This window comes from Centropristis striata, chromosome 20, assembly GCF_030273125.1.
Source record: "Centropristis striata isolate RG_2023a ecotype Rhode Island chromosome 20, C.striata_1.0, whole genome shotgun sequence".
NCBI classification, from domain to species: Eukaryota; Metazoa; Chordata; class Actinopteri; order Perciformes; family Serranidae; genus Centropristis; species Centropristis striata.
In genome coordinates this window covers 1,181,313-1,200,738 of record NC_081536.1, presented here as the reverse complement: position 1 = coordinate 1,200,738, position 19,426 = coordinate 1,181,313, and the positions used below count along the sequence as shown (strand labels likewise).

Sequence of the window (19,426 nt, the reverse complement as noted above, 5' to 3'; positions counted from 1 at the left end):
CTCAGCCTGCTGCAGCAGGTAACTAGTCCTCAACACGCTGCAGCTCAGCCTGCTGCAGCAGGTAACTAGTCCTCAGCCTGCTGCAGCAGGTAACTAGTCCTCAGCCTGCTGCAGCAGGTAGCTAGTCCTCAACACGCTGCAGCTCAGCCTGCTGCAGCAGGTGGGGCAGCAACACGGTGCAGCTCAGAGCAGCAATACAAGAGCACTGAATACAGATTGACCCTTTATAACATATAGCAGCTATTCTCAACCTTGGGGTTGGGACCCCAGTTGGGGTCGCGAGATGATTTCTGGGGGTCGCCAAATCATTTTGGAAGTCAGCTCTGTCTCCACTGAGTTAAAGTGTTCATGTGTTTTAGTCTTTTTGGTCATTTTGTGTCTTTTTTTGGTCATTTTGTGTCTTTTTGGTCATTTTGTGTCTTTTTTGGTCATTTTGTGTCTTTTTTGGTTATTTTGTGTCTTTTTTTTGGTGATTTTGTCTTTTTGGTTATTTTGTGTCTTTTTTGGGTCATTTTGTGTCTTTATTGGTTGATTTTGTGTCTTTTTTGGGTAATTTTTTGTCTTTTTTGGTCAATTTGTGTCTGTTTTTGGTCATTTTGTGTCTTTTTTTTGGTCATTTTGTGTCTTTTTGGTCATTTTGTGTCTTTTTTTGGGTAATTTTGTCTTTTTTGGTCAATTTGTGTCTTTTGTGATTTTGTGTCTTTTTTTTGGTCATTTTGTGTCTTTTTTTGGGTCATTTTGTTTCCTTTTTTTGGTCATTTTGTGTCTTTTTTGCTCGTTTTGTGTCTTTTTTGGTCATTTTGTGTCTTTTTCGGTCATTTTGTGTCTTTTTCGGTCATTTTGTTTCTTTTTTGGGTAATTTTGTGTCTTTTTTGGTCATTTTGTGTCTTTTTTATGGTAATTTTGTGTCTTTTTAGGTCATTTTGTGTCTTTTTTGGGTAATTTTTTGTCTTTTTTGGTCAATTTGTGTCTGTTTTTGGTCATTTTGTGTCTTTTTTTTGGTCATTTTGTGTCTTTTTGGTCATTTTGTGTCTTTTTTTGGGTAATTTTGTCTTTTTTGGTCAATTTGTGTCTTCTTTTGTGATTTTGTGTCTATTTTTGGTCATTTTGTGTCTTTTTTTGGGTCATTTTGTTTCCTTTTTTTGGTCATTTTGTGTCTTTTTTGCTCGTTTTGTGTCTTTTTTGGTCATTTTGTGTCTTTTTCGGTCATTTTGTGTCTTTTTCGGTCATTTTGTTTCTTTTTTGGGTAATTTTGTGTCTTTTTTGGTCAATTTGTGTCTGTTTTTGGTCATTTTGTGTCTTTTTTTTGGTCATTTTGTGTCTTTTTGGTCATTTTGTGTCTTTTTTTGGGTAATTTTGTCTTTTTTGGTCAATTTGTGTCTTCTTTTGTGATTTTGTGTCTTTTTTTGGTCATTTTGTGTCTTTTTTTGGGTCATTTTGTTTCCTTTTTTTGGTCATTTTGTGTCTTTTTTGCTCGTTTTGTGTCTTTTTTGGTCATTTTGTGTCTTTTTCGGTCTTTTTGTGTCTTTTTCGGTCATTTTGTTTCTTTTTTGGGTAATTTTGTGTCTTTTTTGGTCATTTTGTGTCTTTTTTATGGTAATTTTGTGTCTTTTTAGGTCATTTTGTGTCTTTTTTGGTAATTTTGTGTCTTTTTTTGGTAATTTTGTGTCTTTTTAGGTCATTTTGTGTCTTTTTTGGTCATTTTGTGTCTTTTTTGGATCATTTTGTGTCTTTTTTGGTCATTTTGTTTCTTTTTTGGTAATTTTGTGTCTTTTGCTCATTTTGTGTCTTTTTAGTCATTTTGTGTCTTTTTTTAGTCATTTTGTGTCTTTTTATGGTCATTTTGTTTCTTTTTTGTATGATCTGAACTGTGCGTGTGAGATTGTGTTCAGTGAGTGTAGGTCACCGACAACATGCATGTTAAATTGGGGGTCGCGACCCAAAAAGGTTGAGAACTACTGACATATTCAATCTAAAGTCACTGTTTAATATCAATTTATAATCTATTTTAAAAATGTTGAGGTATTTTCTAACATTTTTAGAGACACTGTGAGCAAAATTCATTACCGTAACACATTTTAAAATAAAAACAACGAAAGGTTGTTTTTATTTTCTTTGGCAAACACTTAAATATGCTCAAGGGTAGCTGGTATCACCAACATGTATTTTACTCAAATATCCACATATTTTACTTCAAACAATTCTATCATTACCGTGACATTTAACCATTTTTTATCATCAATTTTCAATCAGATTTTATTCTTCATACATTGTTAAAAAACATTATGTTTGTATATTTTTATGAAGTTTATTAAATATTTATTGTATATAAGTGTGGGGAAACCATGACATTTTTATTTGGACGCATTACAGTAATGAATTTGTGAATCAAAAATATAGAAAATATTATTTTAACACTTATTACTCATTATGGCGATATTGTTCATTCATATAAAATTGAAATATATTTAGTTTAATAAAGCATGTCCTTATAATCTTCACAGACATAATTAGAGTGGCTGCTGTTGCCTCCTTTGACCACTAGAGGGAGACAAGCCTTCATGATGAATGAAACACTGATGTTTTTATCTGTTGTGATGCAGGAAATGTTCCAAGGATGTCACCCGGTTCATTTCCTCAACTCCAGAACACAAGGAGTCAGAGACAAGACCTCCGCAACTAACAAGTGAGTAGAAAGTTTCAGCTTTACAGTTTATTTTTACTGGTGAGGATCAAGTCAAGCAAAGTCAGATTTATTTCTAAAGTACTTCTTTTTTTTTTTAATTGTGCACTAATACAATACAGTGATATGGACAGACAGGGAGTAAATATTAAACAACGACAATAATGGTACCCCTGTGTGTGTGTGTGTGTGTGTGTGTGTGTGTGTGTGTGTGTGTGCGTGTTTCAGTTATAGATCTAGCAGTTAAGTATTAATATATGATAATAAATATTATGTATCATTATTAGGCAGAGAAAGCGGTACCACTAAAATGTAAATAGAATTTATATATATATATATATATATATATATAAACGGAGAAAATAACAATAATAGAAATAATAAAATAACAAAACATAGAAGCAAGCAAAGAGAGAGAGAGAGACTAATAAATAGTAGCAAATAAATAAATAAATAAAAGAGGTTCAGGTAGCCAAATTAAAAAGATAAGTCTTAAGTTTGCTAAGATAAGATAAAATAAAATAAAATAAGATAAAACAAATATATATAATAACAAAAAATAAATAAATAAAAAAGTAAAAGTCAATAATAACAATGGAAAGTTAAAAAAATAAAATAAATAAATATATATATATATATATATATATATATGTATATATAGAGAGAGAGAGAGAGAGAGAGAGACTAATAAATAGTAGCAAATAAATAAATAAATAAAAGAGAAAATGTAATAACACTAAGATGCATGAGCAGAAAAAGTCTCTAAAAATGGTTCAGGTAAAAGCCAAATTAAAAAGATAAGTCTTAAGTTTGCTCTTAAATATATAATTAATCCCAACTCAATGCATTTAGTCATGTAGACACGATGAAGACGAGCTGCTGGAGCATCAGAATGAGGAAGAAAGGTGACGAGTCAGCAGTCAATTAAACAGATTTTCTTTTAAAAAACTGTGAATCACTGCAGCCAGGGGAGCTTCTTAAACATAAAGTCATAAATTAGCGGTGAAGATATGAAGCTGCTGATGCAGTAGAAGCCTGATCCCTGCAGGCTGCAGCAGCACAACAACAACACTACAACTCTGTTTATCCTTCTGATAATATCACTCTCTCACCAGCAACACAACACATACATCTGTGTTCTTGAGTCTTTCTTTGACATATTAGTTGTACAGTAATTATAAGCTGCAGTTACTTTCACTCCTCACTCACTAACGGGGGAAGAAATTACATTTACTGTCAGTTTGTTTCAGAAAACTGTTTATTTTAAAGCTGTAAAATGTATTTAAGTCTTTTTTAACACTGTTTTTATTGAGATTTTACTCAAATACAACACTAATACAATTCAGCCTTTTTTCATAAATACAAAAACGTTACAGAGGTGCAACAGTCCAGTTAGATTACAGCAGTATCTGGTGGACAGAACATTTTTTTGAGTCGCGACCCCATATTTAACATGCATGTTGTCCCCGACCCCCGCTCACTGAACACAATCTCACACACACAGTTCAGATCACCCAAAAAAGAAACAAAATGACCAAAAAAGACACAAAATGACCAGAAAGAGACACAAAATGACAAAAAAAAAACACAAAATGACCCAAAAAAGAAACAAAATAACCAAAAAAGACACAAACTGACCAGAAAAGACAGAAAATGACCAAAAAAGGAAACAAAAAAGACACAAATTGACCACAAAATGATCAAAAAAAGACACAAAATGATCAAAAAAAGGCACAAAATGGCCTAAAAAGACACAAAATGACAAAAAAACAAACACAAAATGACCAAAAAAACACATTAACACATGAACACTTTAACACAGTGGAGACAGAGCTGACTTCCAAAATGATTTGGCGACCCCCAGAAATCATCTCGCGACCCCAATTGGGGTCCCGACCCCAAGGTTGAGAACAGCTGTCTTAAAGCCTTGTCTTATCTTCTCCACCTGTATCATTGTGTGAGTATTTCCTGGTCTAACTGTTGTTCCTCCTCCAGGAACGTGTCCCAGCTCCCTCCAGCAGAGGGCAGCAGCCCCCCTCTCTCTGAGGACTCAGGCTGTTTCCTGCAGCAGCTGCTGGCGTACGCCGACAGCGTCGCTAACTGGATCTCTGCTGAAATCGTCATCTGTGACTCGGTCAAGGTGAGAGGACACATGAGCCATGAAGCTAACAGGGTCAGCTGGAGATAAATAAAGAGACACATTACTGTCAGCTCTGATTCCTCATCGGACACACACTGTCCTGTCAGTCACACACTCTCTATATGTGCTTTGTTAGAGAAATAGCTTGAGGAAACCTTGGAAACTGAATTATCTGACACCAAAACACCAAAATCCTCAACTATTGAGAGATCGTTTGATGGGGAATGATGAGCAGCAGGACGTCCAAGTTCTCAGTTTAACATCATTTTATTATAATACGTCAAGAAATGTGCAGTTACAGAGATCTCCAGGTCCAAAATATATTATATATATATATATCATATTTATACTGCATATTCATATTTATTCTGCACTGGAATTCTACTCCTTAATAAAAAAAAAATCTATCTATCTTCCTGCCTTGATATGTCTACAGATATAATTTGGAGGCCCAGATTATTGAATCTTAATCAGTTTAAGCAAATGGAATATATGTATTTAAAGTAATCATAGTTTTAAAACAATATTAGTACACAAACATAATAATTGTTAACAGCTTTCTGTTGCTTTTCTAATCTCACTGAGGTTGATTTAATTTTATTTAATTTATTTTTATTTGATAGGGACAATGCAGTTAACATAGATACAGGACATGGATTAGATGTGCTGCATATAGAGATATAGCTTCAGCTAATTTTCAACTCCTGTCCCTAGTTACAAATACAAAATCACAATACTAGAAAAATCCATTATACAATTACCCCATCTACAAAATAGAATAAATTACAAACAATTACAATATACATTTACCCTGAGAAAAAATATGATCCTCATAAATCTAAACAACAATAAGGAGAAGAGAAAGAGAGAAAAGGAAAAAAAAACAATCTTACATACCAATCCAAGGTAACTACTCAAACAAATATATACAATAGTAATACATGGTTTATAGACAATTAGGATGAAGAATAAATTGTTCTAAAACCTGAAACAGCTCTTTATTGTTTTTAAGCTTCATAAGCTTTTACTTGTCTTTAAAACTTAAATATTGCTAGAAGTTTAGCCTTCTGCTAACCATAGCCAAAGGCTCACGGCTACAATTAGCAGAAGGCTAAACTACTAACTAATTTCTGAATAGCTACGCCAATATTTACAAGTTTTAGTCAAACATGAGCTAGCTAGTTAGCCTTGAATCTTTTTGCGGCTTCTTCTTTTTTCAGAAAACCACCTTCCCAAACTTTACATTTCAGCTGCTTTCACCTTTTACTTTTCAACTGACGCTTTCAGCCTTAACTTACAGTTAAACTACAGCAGCTTCTTGCATACAAGTCAACTACTGAAAGGCTTTAATTAAAAAAGAGGTTATTTTACTGTAACACTTCGACTGATTTCAGCTGGTTTTGGCTCCTCACTTAAAAAAGACGCTTTAAATGCTTTCATTGCTTTAAGTTAAGCTGCTTGTCCCATTCATGCAACTAACATTTTAAGACATTTTTAACCTATTCAGCATGTTAGGTTTACTTGTATTGAACAGTGTGAAATACATTAACATCTTTGACTGTATAAAGAGTTTTTCTTGTTTTTTCTACTGCTTCATTATGCAGCCTGAAGAAAATCAAATCACTGTAAAGATGTTTTTTTTGCATTTTGCTTTGTTAAGCATTTTATTTCTCTCTTGCAGACACAAGTTGCTCTGCTGACCAAGTATCTGTGGATAGGTTCAGATCACCCAAAAGAGAAACAAAATGACCAAAAAAAGGAAACAAAATGACCAAAAAAGACAGAAAATGACCAGAAAAGACAGAAAATGACCAAAAAAGGAAACAAAATGACCAAAAAAAGACACAAATTGACCACAAAATGACCAAAAAAAGACACAAAATGATCAAAAAAAGGTACAAAATGACCAAAAAAGACACTAAATGACCAGAAAAGACAGAAAATGACCAAAAAAGGAAACAAAATGACCAAAAAAAGACACAAAATGATCAGAAAAAGGCACAAAATGACCAAAAAAGACACAAAATGACCAGAAAAGACAGAAAATTACCAAAAAAGGAAACAAAATGACCAAAAAAAGACACAAATTGACCACAAAATGACCAAAAAAAGACACAAAATCATCAAAAAAAGGCACAAAATGACCAAAAAAGACATAAAATGACCAGAAAAGACAGAAAATGACAAAAAAAAGGAAACAAAATGACAAAAAAAAGACACAAAATGACCAAAAAAAGACACAAAATGATCCAAAAAAGGCACAAAATGACCAAAAAAGACACGAAATGACCAGAAAATGACCAAAAAAAGGAAACAAAATGACCAAAAAAAGACACAAAATGATATAAAACCCTAATATATAAAGAGTTTTTCTTGTTTTTCTACTGCTTCATTATGCAGCCTGAAGAAAATCAAATCACTGTAAAGAAGGTTTTTTAGCATTTTGCTTTGTTAAGCATTTTATTCCTCTCTTGCAGACTCAAGTTGCTGTGCTGACCAAGTATCTGTGGATAGGGAAACACTGCTACGAGTCCAGGAACTTTGCCACAGCGATGCAGGTCCTCGCAGGGCTGGAGAACGTGATTGTCAGGCAATTACCAGTAAGGCTGCATCTCATAAAGTCCTCCTCACACAAACTGTGAGTTCCTGTAATAAGTCAGATGCCCTCCAGCTAAATGTTTCCTTCAGCTGCTGATAGAACTGGATGCTGTTTAATTAGTTTCACAAATGAGAAATTTGCATTAATGCATTCAAATAGGATGTAGAGTGTGAGCACACTGTGGCCCGTGAATGGGAGTAATTTAAAAAAAAAACACAATTATAAGAGAATATATATGTAATCTCCATATTCCATGGGTTATATTCATTGACTCCTCTTGTGTTGCATTGCATTCTGGGTATAATTAGTCTTCCTTTAGGAGCTGCTAAATAAAACTTCCTCTTCTCTCGCCAACAGGCTTGGAAACATCTGTCCTCCAAGGTGTGTGAGATCCTGGAGGAGCTACGAGCCGTGCAGGTGTGTGTGTGTGTGTGTGTGTGTTCTTGTACTTCCTACATAGTGAGGACCAGAACACATTTTTGCAAAGTGAGGACATTTTGGCCGGTCCTCACTTCTTTAAAGGCTTTTTTGAGATTTCAGACTTTGTTTTAAGGGTTAAAGGTTACATGATAATGATAATTAACTGAAACTGTATTGTGTGGTAACAAAACTAACTAAAATTATAGTGAAAATGTCCTTCGTATTCCTCTTCGTCAACTTTTTTGAGTTTGAAAACAAAAATTCCCAACATTAAACATTAAAACTAAAAGTAATGAAAATCCAAAACTATTATAAACTTGCTAATGAATTCACTGTTCCAATGAGGGTCCTCACAAAGATAGAAGTACAAGAATGTGTGTGTGTGTGTGTGTGTGTGTGTGTGTGTGTTCTTGTACTTCCTACATTGTGAGGACCAGAACACGTTTTTAACCAACGGAGTGAGGACATCTTTGCAAAGTGAGGACATTTCGGCCGGTCCTCACTTCTTTAAAGGCTTTTTTGAGATTTCAGACTTTGTTTTAAGGGTCAAAGGTTACATGATAATGATAATTAACTGAAACTGTATTGTGTGGTTACAAAACTAACTAAAATTATAGTGAAAATGTCCTTCGTTTTCCTCTTTGTCAACTTTTTTCATACATAATGAAGATGTATAAGACAAAGGAAATAAAGGCAAAATTTACTGTGACCTCTTTTAATCTCCCACCCAACAAATACCCCATTACAAAACACTACAACTAATAAAAACTAAACTAAAACTAAAGCATTTCAAAAACATAAATACTAAACTAAAACTAGCAAACTCACTCTAAAAACTCTTTAAAACTAACTGAACTTGAAAACAAAAATTCACAACAAAATTAAAACTAAAACTAATGAAAAATCCAAAACTATTATAACCTTGCAAGGGAATTCACTGTTCCAATGATGGTCCTCACAAAGATAGAAGTACAAGAATGTGTGTGTGTGTGTGTGTGTGTGTGTGTGTGTGTGTGTGTGTGTGTTCTTGTACTTCCTACATAGTGAGGACCAGAACACGTTTTTAACCAACAGAGTGAGGACATTTTTGCAAAGTGAGGACATTTTGGCCGGTCCTCTCAAAAATTAACTGAAACTGTATTGTGTGGTTACAAAACTAACTAAAATTATAGTGAAAATGTCCTTCGTTTTCGTCATTGTCAACTTTTTTCATACATAATGAAGATGGATCAGACAAAGGAAATAAAGGCAAAATTTACTGTGACCTCTTTTAATCTCCCACCCAACAAATACCCCATTACAAAACACTACAACTAATAAAAACGAATAAAAAAACATAAATACTAAACTAAAACTAGCAAACTCACTCTAAAAACTCATTAAAACGAACTGAATTTGAAAACAAAAATTCACAACAAAATTAAAACTAAAACTAAAGAAAAATCCAAAACTATTATAACCTTGATAGGGAATTCACTGTTCCAATGAGGGTCCTCACAAAGATAGAAGTACAAGAATGTGTGTGTGTGTGCGTATGTTGTTTGTAACTGAAGGCTCGGCTGGTCACATATTGTGAAACTGGGCTTCAGGGCAAACAAATCAATATAAAAACAGCTTCCAGCTCGTGTGCTGTGTGCTGAGAGCTAACAGCTGCTCAGCTGCTGGAAGTTGATGCATCAAACATCAGCATCACTCTCCTGCAGACTTTTAGCCCTTATAAAGAGAATCATGCACGCTTGTTTGGCTTTCAAATGTAAAGAGGTTGAATTGGTCGAAAGTGTCTCGCAGCACTGCGTTGGATGTGCTTATTATAGTCTAGACGGATTTCAGAATAAAGGCCTCCTATAAGAAGTGAGGAGCATTTATGGGTACAAGTCAGGAACCGGCCAAAAAAAATGGTTCCCAAGCGAAATTTTGAGTTTATGACCTTCTAATTTGTGTATCAAATGGCGAATTGCCCATCTTGCTCAGTTATTGGACCATTTCCCCTTAGTTTTTTTGTAAGTAGGCAATCAAGATGAGGAAATTAAGTTTCTGGATCTATAGTCTAGAGTCAGAGCAAGGATATAGTGGAGGCTCAGTGGCTTTTTTATGTATATATATATGCAAAATACCAACTGGAACATTTAAAAGTGATATTGATTGAATATTTATGTCGGCCTTAAAAAAACCACACAAATAATGCTTAATTTCACTTAAAAGTTGGTATTTTGCATATATATAAATATATATAAAAAAGACACTGAGCCTCCACTATATCCTTGCTCTGACACAAAATGACAGAAAAACAAACACAAAATGACCAAAAAAAGACACAAAATGTCCAAAAAAAGACATGACTATAGATCCAGAAACTTAATTTCCTCATCTTTGATTGCCTACTTACAAAAAAACTAAGGGGAAATGGTCCAACGACTGAGCAAGATGGGCAATTTGGCCGCCATTTTGATATGCAAATGAGAAGGTCAAAAACTCAAAATTTTGCTTGGGAACCATTTTTTTTTTATTCAGCACCCTTGAAATAAGTAAAGTAGGCCGGTTCCTGACTTGTACCCATAAATGCTCCTCACTTTCACTTTTTGGACAATTCCGTCTAGACAGGCGGCTCAGACTCTGGCTCCTGTTTCAGTAAGATAGATAGATTTCTTTATTCATCCCCGAAGGGAAATTCGGTCGTCACAGCAGTCCGGTATTCAAGTACAATAAAATACAATAAAATACAATAGAATAAAATACTGAGGTAGCATAAATAAAAACAACAATTAAAAAAACACAGAATAGAACAAGAACACTTAAGAAGTTAAAAAAAGCAGATCAGTTGGTAGGATGGTTGGCAAGATGATGGTAATAATTAAACTGGTGATATGATGCAACAATGCTATAGTGACTAGACGGTATATAATTGTAATAATAGTACAGTATATATTATATAATATGTAATAATAAATAAATAGAAACAATATAAAATAAAATAAAATAATTATAAATAATTATAAATAAAATATGATATATAATATATAAATATATAATAATAGTAATGGTAATAATAATAATAAATAAGGCCGGTATAATAATAATAGTAGTATATTACAGTATATAGTAGTAATAATATATATATATATATATATATATATATATATATATATATATATATAATAGTAGTAGTAGTAATATAAATAACATAGCAAAGTGTCGTGCATAGATTTAGTGCGTAGATTTAGTGCATTTCAGTAATGTTGGTTCTGGCAGAGGTAGATGAGTTATAGAGTCTTATTGCAGAAGGAAGGAAGGACTTCCTGTATCGTTCCTTGGAGCAGCGGGTTGAATGAGTCTGTGGCTCGTTTATTTACCGTGTGGGTGAATTTCTGTCTTCAGGTGTTTCTGAAGAGTGATGACCTGTGTCTGATGGGGGGAGAACAGGCCAGGAGGAGGCCCACGCTGCCCTCAGCTCACATCCTGGCCATGCACGTCCAGCAGCTGGAGATCGGAGCGTTCACACTCACCACTGGAGCCTACAAGTGGACCAAGCTCAGGTGAGATGCTGGGAAATACCCATAATTCACAGCTGTAGTATATTAACCCTTTGATGCACAACATGAGTCAAAAATGACCCACATTCATTCCCTTCATGTTATTTAATGCTGCTGTGTGTTTCTGTGCTCTATCTTTTGATACCAACTTATTTTATGATTGAATATTCTTAGTATTCTTTAAATATCTTGTTTTGATAACAACAGATCATTTTGCTTCTCATAATTTATGAAGAAAAAAAGTTTTTGTATTATTACATAACTAACTACTTGGCTAAGTAGCTTGCTAAGCTAACTACTCAGTCAAGAAGTTAGCTAAGTAGTTAGCTTAACAAGCTACTTAGCTAAAAAAAATGGATATGGCTCATTTTTCACCCATGTTGTGTATTAGAAGAGTAGTGACAGAAAAAGGGATTTTATTTAAAAATGAATAAAGCAAAACATAAAAATTAAGATGTATGATGATCAAAAACAAACTAATTGAGGAAAACCTGGAATACTGAATGATGAATTATTGCAAAGATATAGAACATAAAAACTCTGTCGGGTCACTTTAGACCCATGTTGTGCATCAAAGGGTTAAGTAATCAGGATGAACAATCTACAATGAATTCCTCAAATTTGGGAACACACATCTGCTGCAAATTCTGGATTAAAAGACAATCTTCTCCACGTTTTAGAGCACCAAAGCTTCACTCAGGGCCTGTTTACATAAAAGCAATCTCAGGTGAAAACGACAAAATATTTTATCAGATGTGCCTTTCGTTTAGACCAGGGGTCTCAAACTGGCGGCCCGTGGGCCAATTGTGGCCCTCGTGGCGATATTTTGTGGCCCCCACCTTGATATGAAAGTTTAATGTGAGTTTTATATGAATGGCACTTTACCGTGTTGTGTGTGGAAGGTCCCTTTAATTACTTTTTTTGGTCATTTTGTGTCTTTTTTAAATAATGTGTCTTTTTTTGGTAATTTTGTGTCTTTTTTAAATAATGTTGTGTCTTTTTTTGGTTATTTTGTGTATTTTTTTTGGTAATTTTGTGTCTTTTTTAAATAATTTAGTGTCTTTTTTAAATAATTCTGTGTCTTTTTGGTAATTTTGTGTCTTTTTTTAATACTTCTGTCTTTTTTGGTAATTTTGTGTCTTTTTTTTGGTAATTTTGTGTCTTTTTAATAAGTTTGTGTCTTTTTTTAATAACTTTGTGTCTTTTTTTGGTAATTCTGTGTCTTTTTTTAAGTAATTTAGTTTTTTTCTGTCATTTTGTGTCTTTTTGGTCATTTTGTGTCTTTTTTTGGTCATTTTGTGTCTTTTTTGGTAATTTTGTGTCTTTTTTTAATAAGTTTGTGTCTTTTTGGTAATTTTGTGTCTTTTTTTTAATAATTTTGTGTCTTTTTGGTAATTTTGTGTCTTTTTTTAATAATTTTGTGTCTTTTTTTGGTAATTTTGTGTCTTTTTAAGTAATTCTGTGTCTTTTTTTGGTAGAAATGTGGTAATGCTCGTCTCCACTTGCAGACTGCTAATTGCTGACTCACGGAGCAGATTTATCTCCCCGATGACCACACGTTGGTGTTCTTCAACTTAGACCCTGATGTCCCACAGTGATTAATGAGGACAACAGTTTTTTAAATTGCTCCAGTGCTGCGGCTGTGAAATGAGCTACAATATAATTGCACCATCAGTGTTCGTCCAATAGAAGTTGCTGCTTTTTTGGCCCCTGACAGGCTCAGATTGTTATTATAAGTTTTGGGAAAAGTTTCCATGCTTTTGTGTGAACTGATGACAACAACACGGGACCTTTAGCATTTAACATCCGCCTACCTCGTGGAACGGATGGATGTGGGTCGGGCATAAAGACGATGGACTCAAAAACCACTTTTTACTGTTTATTCCTGCAGAGGACAGTTAAAACACACTGAGCTGCACCTCTGCTCCCCTCATCAGTGTAAACAGCACTGTCTATTTTAATGATTGAAAACAAAGTTAACTAAATTTACACTAAATTAAAACATGAAAACCAAAAATAATATAGTGCATTAAATCTTGATAAACAAACAGAGGCAACGAAAATTACATCAACATCTAACAAAAGAAAAACGCATACAGTACAGGCCAAAAGTTTGGACACACCTTCTCATTCAATGTTTTTCCTTTATTTTAATGACTATTTACATTGTAAATTCATCAAAACTATTAAAGAACACATGTGGAATTATGTACTTAACAAAAAAGTGTGAAATAACTGAAAACATGTCTTATATTCTAGTAAGCAAAGGGTGGTTACTTTGAGGAATCTAAAATACAAGACATGTTTTCAGTTATTTCACACTTTTTTTGTTAAGTACATAATTCCACATGTGTTTATTCATAGTTTTGATGCCTTCAGTGAGAATCTACAATGTAAATAGTCATGAAAATAAAGAAAACGCATTGAATGAGAAGGTGTGTCCAAGCTTTTGGCCTGTACTGTAAGTGCAGAGGACAGATAAAACACACTGAGCTCCCTAAACATATAAAAAAATAACAGTTTCAACTAAATGCAGAAATGTGAGTCACATGACCAGACGACCTGCCGTAGTAAAAACTGGCGCCAAAAGAACTAAATAAAAACTTCTGCTGAACTAATATTAACAGTTGAACCGGCCAAAACATCTGTGTGACAGTACAATATATCGACAGTTTATAATATATATATAAACAACTTAATTTACAGTGAAAACACTAACATATGTGTGTGTTTGAAGCATGTTTATCTGGAGGAGTGTGTGATCAAAGGCAATCAGAGCAGAGCAATCAACAGAATTAACTGACACCTGTTCCGGCACAGTGACAGCAGAGGTGGACAGACTGGAATTTCTGGCCTCGAACAGAAAGCATTTTTGGCAAAACCGTAATACCTATTATTGATCCGACTTCACTTTGAGCGTCCCAAGTTCTTCCTCAACGTCTACATATGATTTTTTTAAAGAAGAATGAAAAAATAGTTTTGTTAGAGCGATCTAAAAAAACTGTTACATCTCCCTTTTTCAGAAATCTCCCTGCGTTTTTAATATGGGACCCAATGAGGCTGTTGGTGGTGTTGGTGGATCATCTGTGCGTCCTACACCCAAACTATAACTCTGACAGCTTTACCAGAGGATTGTGAGGGAGAAGACTAATTTTCCTACGTTTCTATGTATAAATTATTTCTGTAGAGTGGAATTTGCGGCCTGGAGCGCAGTTTTCAAATGTATTTTTTGACAATTTTTTCTCTCCCTCTACACTCTGGTGATGATGTCACACACTGTGACACGAACATTCCGTGCAATACACACCCATTATAATCTCAGAATTTCTCCAAAAATGATCATGGTCATTGAACAGGGATTGATAAAAAAAAGTATAAAAAAAAAAAAAAAAAGATATATGACCTATCGAAACGTGGATTAATACACCGATACACAAGACTTGTGTCTACTGTTTAAAGTTTAAATGGAGTCTCTAGGTGAAATTATGCCGGAGAAGTAGACGTTTAAAAATCTCCAATTATTGTTCTTTTTCGCTCATTTTTTGTCGGCCGTCCCATTCATTTCAATGCAAAATTTTGGGCAGTTTTTGACAGGGATTGATAAAAAACTATATGACCTATCGAAACGTGGATTAATACACCGATACACAAGACTTGTGTCTACTGTTTAGTCTAATTTATTGAGATGCACCTATATATGTATATTGTATATTGTAGCCATTTCCTCTCTGATATTTTCTGTTCTATTTCTAAACACAAATACTAATGCATTGTGACTAATCACCATGGTTACGATCTAATATCAGGGGGAGCTCATCTCATTAGCGCTTCTCCAACTGCGAATATCAATCGATATGATAATAAAAAAGCCCGGTCCCCTCCCTTACTCAAACATTACAACCATGATTTCACTCCATGCTGGAATCTGTGCTCCTTTAATTGACTTAGAGGTGTGATATTGGTGAAATGGACATGCAGCCAGTGAAATTAGCCTCATATCTGTCTGTGCAGTGACAGCCAGTGTCATTAACTGAGAATTAGCTCTCTCCACATCCCAAGAATCCGTCTATGACAAAGTCGGCCAACTCGCTATGGGGAGGCTTTTTTTCCCCGCGTCCTTCTCCTTCGCTCCAATATGGCCGACCAGATGCTGAGGTCACAACAAGTGGCGGTTGGATGGTAATGGCACAGCTGCTGGATTTGGGTTGTTGGTAGGGGTGCCAGTGTTGCAGCAGATGGCGCCCGTGGGACGGGGCTTTGATTGGAGGGAGAGGCTCTGGGCCAGATGCTGGGAGGCCACCGGCTGCAGCCAGATGTTGGGGTCAGGAGACGGAGCGGGGGGGGGGGGGCGGAGCCACAGCTGGCTGCTGGGGACCCGGGGTTCTCCCCGCTCCATCCAAACCAGGTCACAGACAAAGCTGAGGAACTGGCAGCCAGGAAACTTGGGTTTTTACATCAAAAGAAACGCTGTTCTGTCATATATTTCACGGCAAAAAGATAGATAGATAGATTACTTTATTCATCCCCGAAGGGAAATTCGGTTGTCACAGCAGTCCGGTATGCAAGTACAATAAAATACAATAGAATAAAATACTGAGGTAGCATAAATAAAAACAACAATAGAAAAAAACACAGAATAGAACAAGGACACTTAAGAAGTTAAAAAAAAGAACATCAGTTGGTAGGATGGTTGGCAAGATGAAGGTAATTAAACTGGTGATATGATGCAACAATGCTATAGTGACTAGACGGTATATAATAATAATAATAATAATAGTAATAATAATAGTACAGTATATAATATAATATATATAATATAATATGTATTAATAGATAATAAACAATATAAAAATAAAATGAAAAATATAAATAAAGTAATTTAAAGTAAAATAATATGATATATAATAGTAATAATAATAATAATAATAAATAAGGCCGGTATAATAATAGTAGTATATTACAGTATATAGTAATAATACTGCATATTCATATTTATTCTGCACTGGAATTCTACTCCTTAATACATACTCCTTTTTTAGACACTTTATTTTTATTTTTACATTACATTTTATTGTATTTTTATATTTTATCGCTTGAAGTATGCCTAGGTTGTTCTTTTTATTTAATTGTGTTGTCATTGTCTCTGTGTGTAATGCTGCTGATACACTGTAATTTCCCAGCTTGGGATAAATAAAGTCTATCTATCTATCTATCTATCTGTCTGTCTGTCTGTCTGTCTGTCTGTCTGTCTGTCTGTCTGTCTGTCTGTCTGTCTGTCTGTCTGTCTGTCTGTCTGTCTGTCTGTCTATCTATCTATCTATCTATCTATCTATCTATCTATCTATCTATCTATCTATCTATCTATCTATCTATCTATCTATCTATCTATCTATCTATCTATCTATCTATCTATCTATCTATCTATCTATCTATCTATCTATCTATCTATCTAAAAATACTTTATAAATGCTGCACAAATTAAATATTTTACCATTAAATATTACAATGCACTATAACAAAATGCTGTAAGATAACAGCCAAATTGTGACAGTAGTTTTTTTTAAATATAATTTTGTGTCTTTTTAAAGTAATTTAGTTTTTTTTGTCATTTTGTGTCTTTTTCTGTCATTTTGTCTTTTTTTAGTAATTTAGTTTTTTTCTGTCATTTTGGTTATTTTGTTTGTCATTTTGTGTCTTTTTTTGTAATTCTGTGTCTTTTTTTGGTCATTTTGTGTCTTTTTTAAGTAATTTAGTTTTATTCTGTCATTTTGTGTCTTTTTTTGGTCATTTTGATCCTGCCTCCAGCGGCCCCCAGGTATTTTGAGTTTGAGACCCCTGGTCTATTCTATAGACTGGTTATATACAGCCACAGGTGAAGTAGAAATTATTATTAGAGTTATTTTAGATTTTAGAGTGAGTTTTTGTTGGGAAACATGACGGTTTAATGTAAAAGCTGTGCTTGTTCTCAAATACTGTTGAAGAATGTGCAGCTTTCATGTTTCCTTTCCTTCTTCCCCTCCTCCTCTGTCCTCGTCTCTCAGGACCATAGCAAAGGTTGTGAGCCAGGTCCAGGCCTTCCAGGAGGCCGTCTACACCTACAGCCCGGACCGGGCGCTGCAGGCGTACCTCCGGCGCCGCATCGCCCGCTTCGCCACCTCTGACATCCACCTCTTGGCCGCCGACAGCGACGCCAACTTCCAGCAGTCCAGCGAGCGGCAAACACGGAGGATCCAGGACCGGCTGAGGAGGGTGAAGGCCACGTTCCAATGAGCCCTGGCCTCCGTCACACCGCCACCGCCACCACGGCCCGGAGCGCTTCACCGCCACCAGGTCAGCACCGCCACCGCCACCAGGTCAGCACCTCGTGTTCGAGCCCGGACGAGGCGTCGTGCCGACCACGGCCCTCTGTGTCTCTGTTGTCATGGCAGCAGAGCCGTGTGGACTGGGTTTTTTTTCCTGCTCTCATATGTTCTCTCTCTGTCAAAGGCCCTGTAGAACCTGATAAAGTTATAAATTCCAGATAATATAATAAAATCTGCACTTGAGCCCATTGAAAATGTAATAAATAATAATAATAACTTCCCAGTAATGTAATAAAGTGCATTTCCCAATAATGTAATACACTTTTTTTTTTTTACAAATAATGTAATAAAGTATAACATTAATGGGAGGTTATTACATTATCAGGTTAGCCTTCATTTCGCAAGTCCTGATAATGTAATTAATAATGTAATTAATTGTAATAATTTATATGTGATACTGTGTAGGCAACTCTAGCTGATAATGTAATTACTTCCCGATAATGTAATAAAAATCTGCACTTGAGTCCATTGAAAATGTAATAAAACCTGATAATGTAATAACTTCCCGATAATGTAATACACTTTTTACCGATAATGTAATAAAGTATTACATTAATGGAGGTTATTACATTATCAGGTTAGCCTTCATTTCGCAAGTCCTGATAATGTAATTAATTGTAATAATTTAACAGCAGACCACCCATTACTTGATACTGTGTAGGCAACTCTAGCTGATAATGTAAAAACTTCCCGATAATGTAATAAAAATCTGCACTTGAGCCCATTGGAAATGTAATAAAACCTGATAATGTAATAGCTTCCCGATAATGTAATAAAGTGCATTTCCCAATAATGTAATACCGTTTTTTTACCAATAATGTTATAAAGTATAACATTATTGGAGGTTATTACATTATCAGGTTAGCCTTCATTTCGCAAGTCCTGATAATTTAATAATTCCCCAATATTGTAATAATTTAGCAGCAGACCACCCATTACTTGGGTTCAAGTGGTGATACTGTGTAGGCAACTCTAGCTGATAATGTAATAAACCCGATAATGTAATACAAAAATCTGCACTTGAGTCCATTAAAAATGTAATAAAACCTGATAATGTAATAACTTCCGGATAATGTAATAAAGTGCATTTTCCAATAATGTAATACACTTTTTACCAATAATGTAATAAAGTATAACACCAAGCACCTTTAGATTTCAAGAAGCTGTTGAATCATTCGGTTGTCATGGATACCTCGTTGGTGAAAAACGGATGAACGGGTCAAAAGTGAATAAACATTCACCTTTGACCTGTTGGTGGCGCTAGAGCTCTGGAGCTAGAGTTGATACACAGTATCACCACTTGAACCCAAGTAATGGTGGTCTGCTGTTAAATTATTACAATATTGGGGAATTATTACATTATCAGGACTTGCGAAATGAAGGCTAACCTGATCATGTAATAACCTCCCATTAATGTTATACTTTATTAGTAAAAAAGTGTATTACATTATTGGGAAATGCACTTTATTACATTATCGGGAAGTTATTACATTATCAGGTTTTATTACATTATCAATGGACTCAAGTGCAGATTTTTATTACATTATCGGGAAGTTATTACAATATCGGGAATTTATTACATTATCAGGTTTTATTAAATTTTCAATGGACTCAAGTGCAGATTTTTATTACATTATCGGGAAGTTATTACATTATCAGGTTTTATTACATTATCAATGGACTCAAGTGCAG

At 34.6% G+C, this 19,426-nt stretch overlaps 1 protein-coding gene across 1 annotated transcript in view; it reads left to right on the top strand.

The window, feature by feature from the left end:
* Window positions 1-18,256, top strand: part of LOC131993241 (kinase non-catalytic C-lobe domain-containing protein 1) — a 102,572-nt gene extending 84,316 nt beyond the window's left edge. Inside the window, 7 exon segments of the mRNA XM_059359046.1 lie at window positions 2,604-2,690; window positions 4,517-4,544; window positions 4,672-4,823; window positions 7,301-7,423; window positions 7,780-7,839; window positions 11,218-11,375; window positions 17,414-18,256. Of these exon segments, the coding sequence (XP_059215029.1) occupies window positions 2,604-2,690; window positions 4,517-4,544; window positions 4,672-4,823; window positions 7,301-7,423; window positions 7,780-7,839; window positions 11,218-11,375; window positions 17,414-17,642 (837 nt within the window). The 3' untranslated portion in view covers window positions 17,643-18,256.
* Window positions 18,257-19,426: the final 1,170 nt, after the last annotated feature.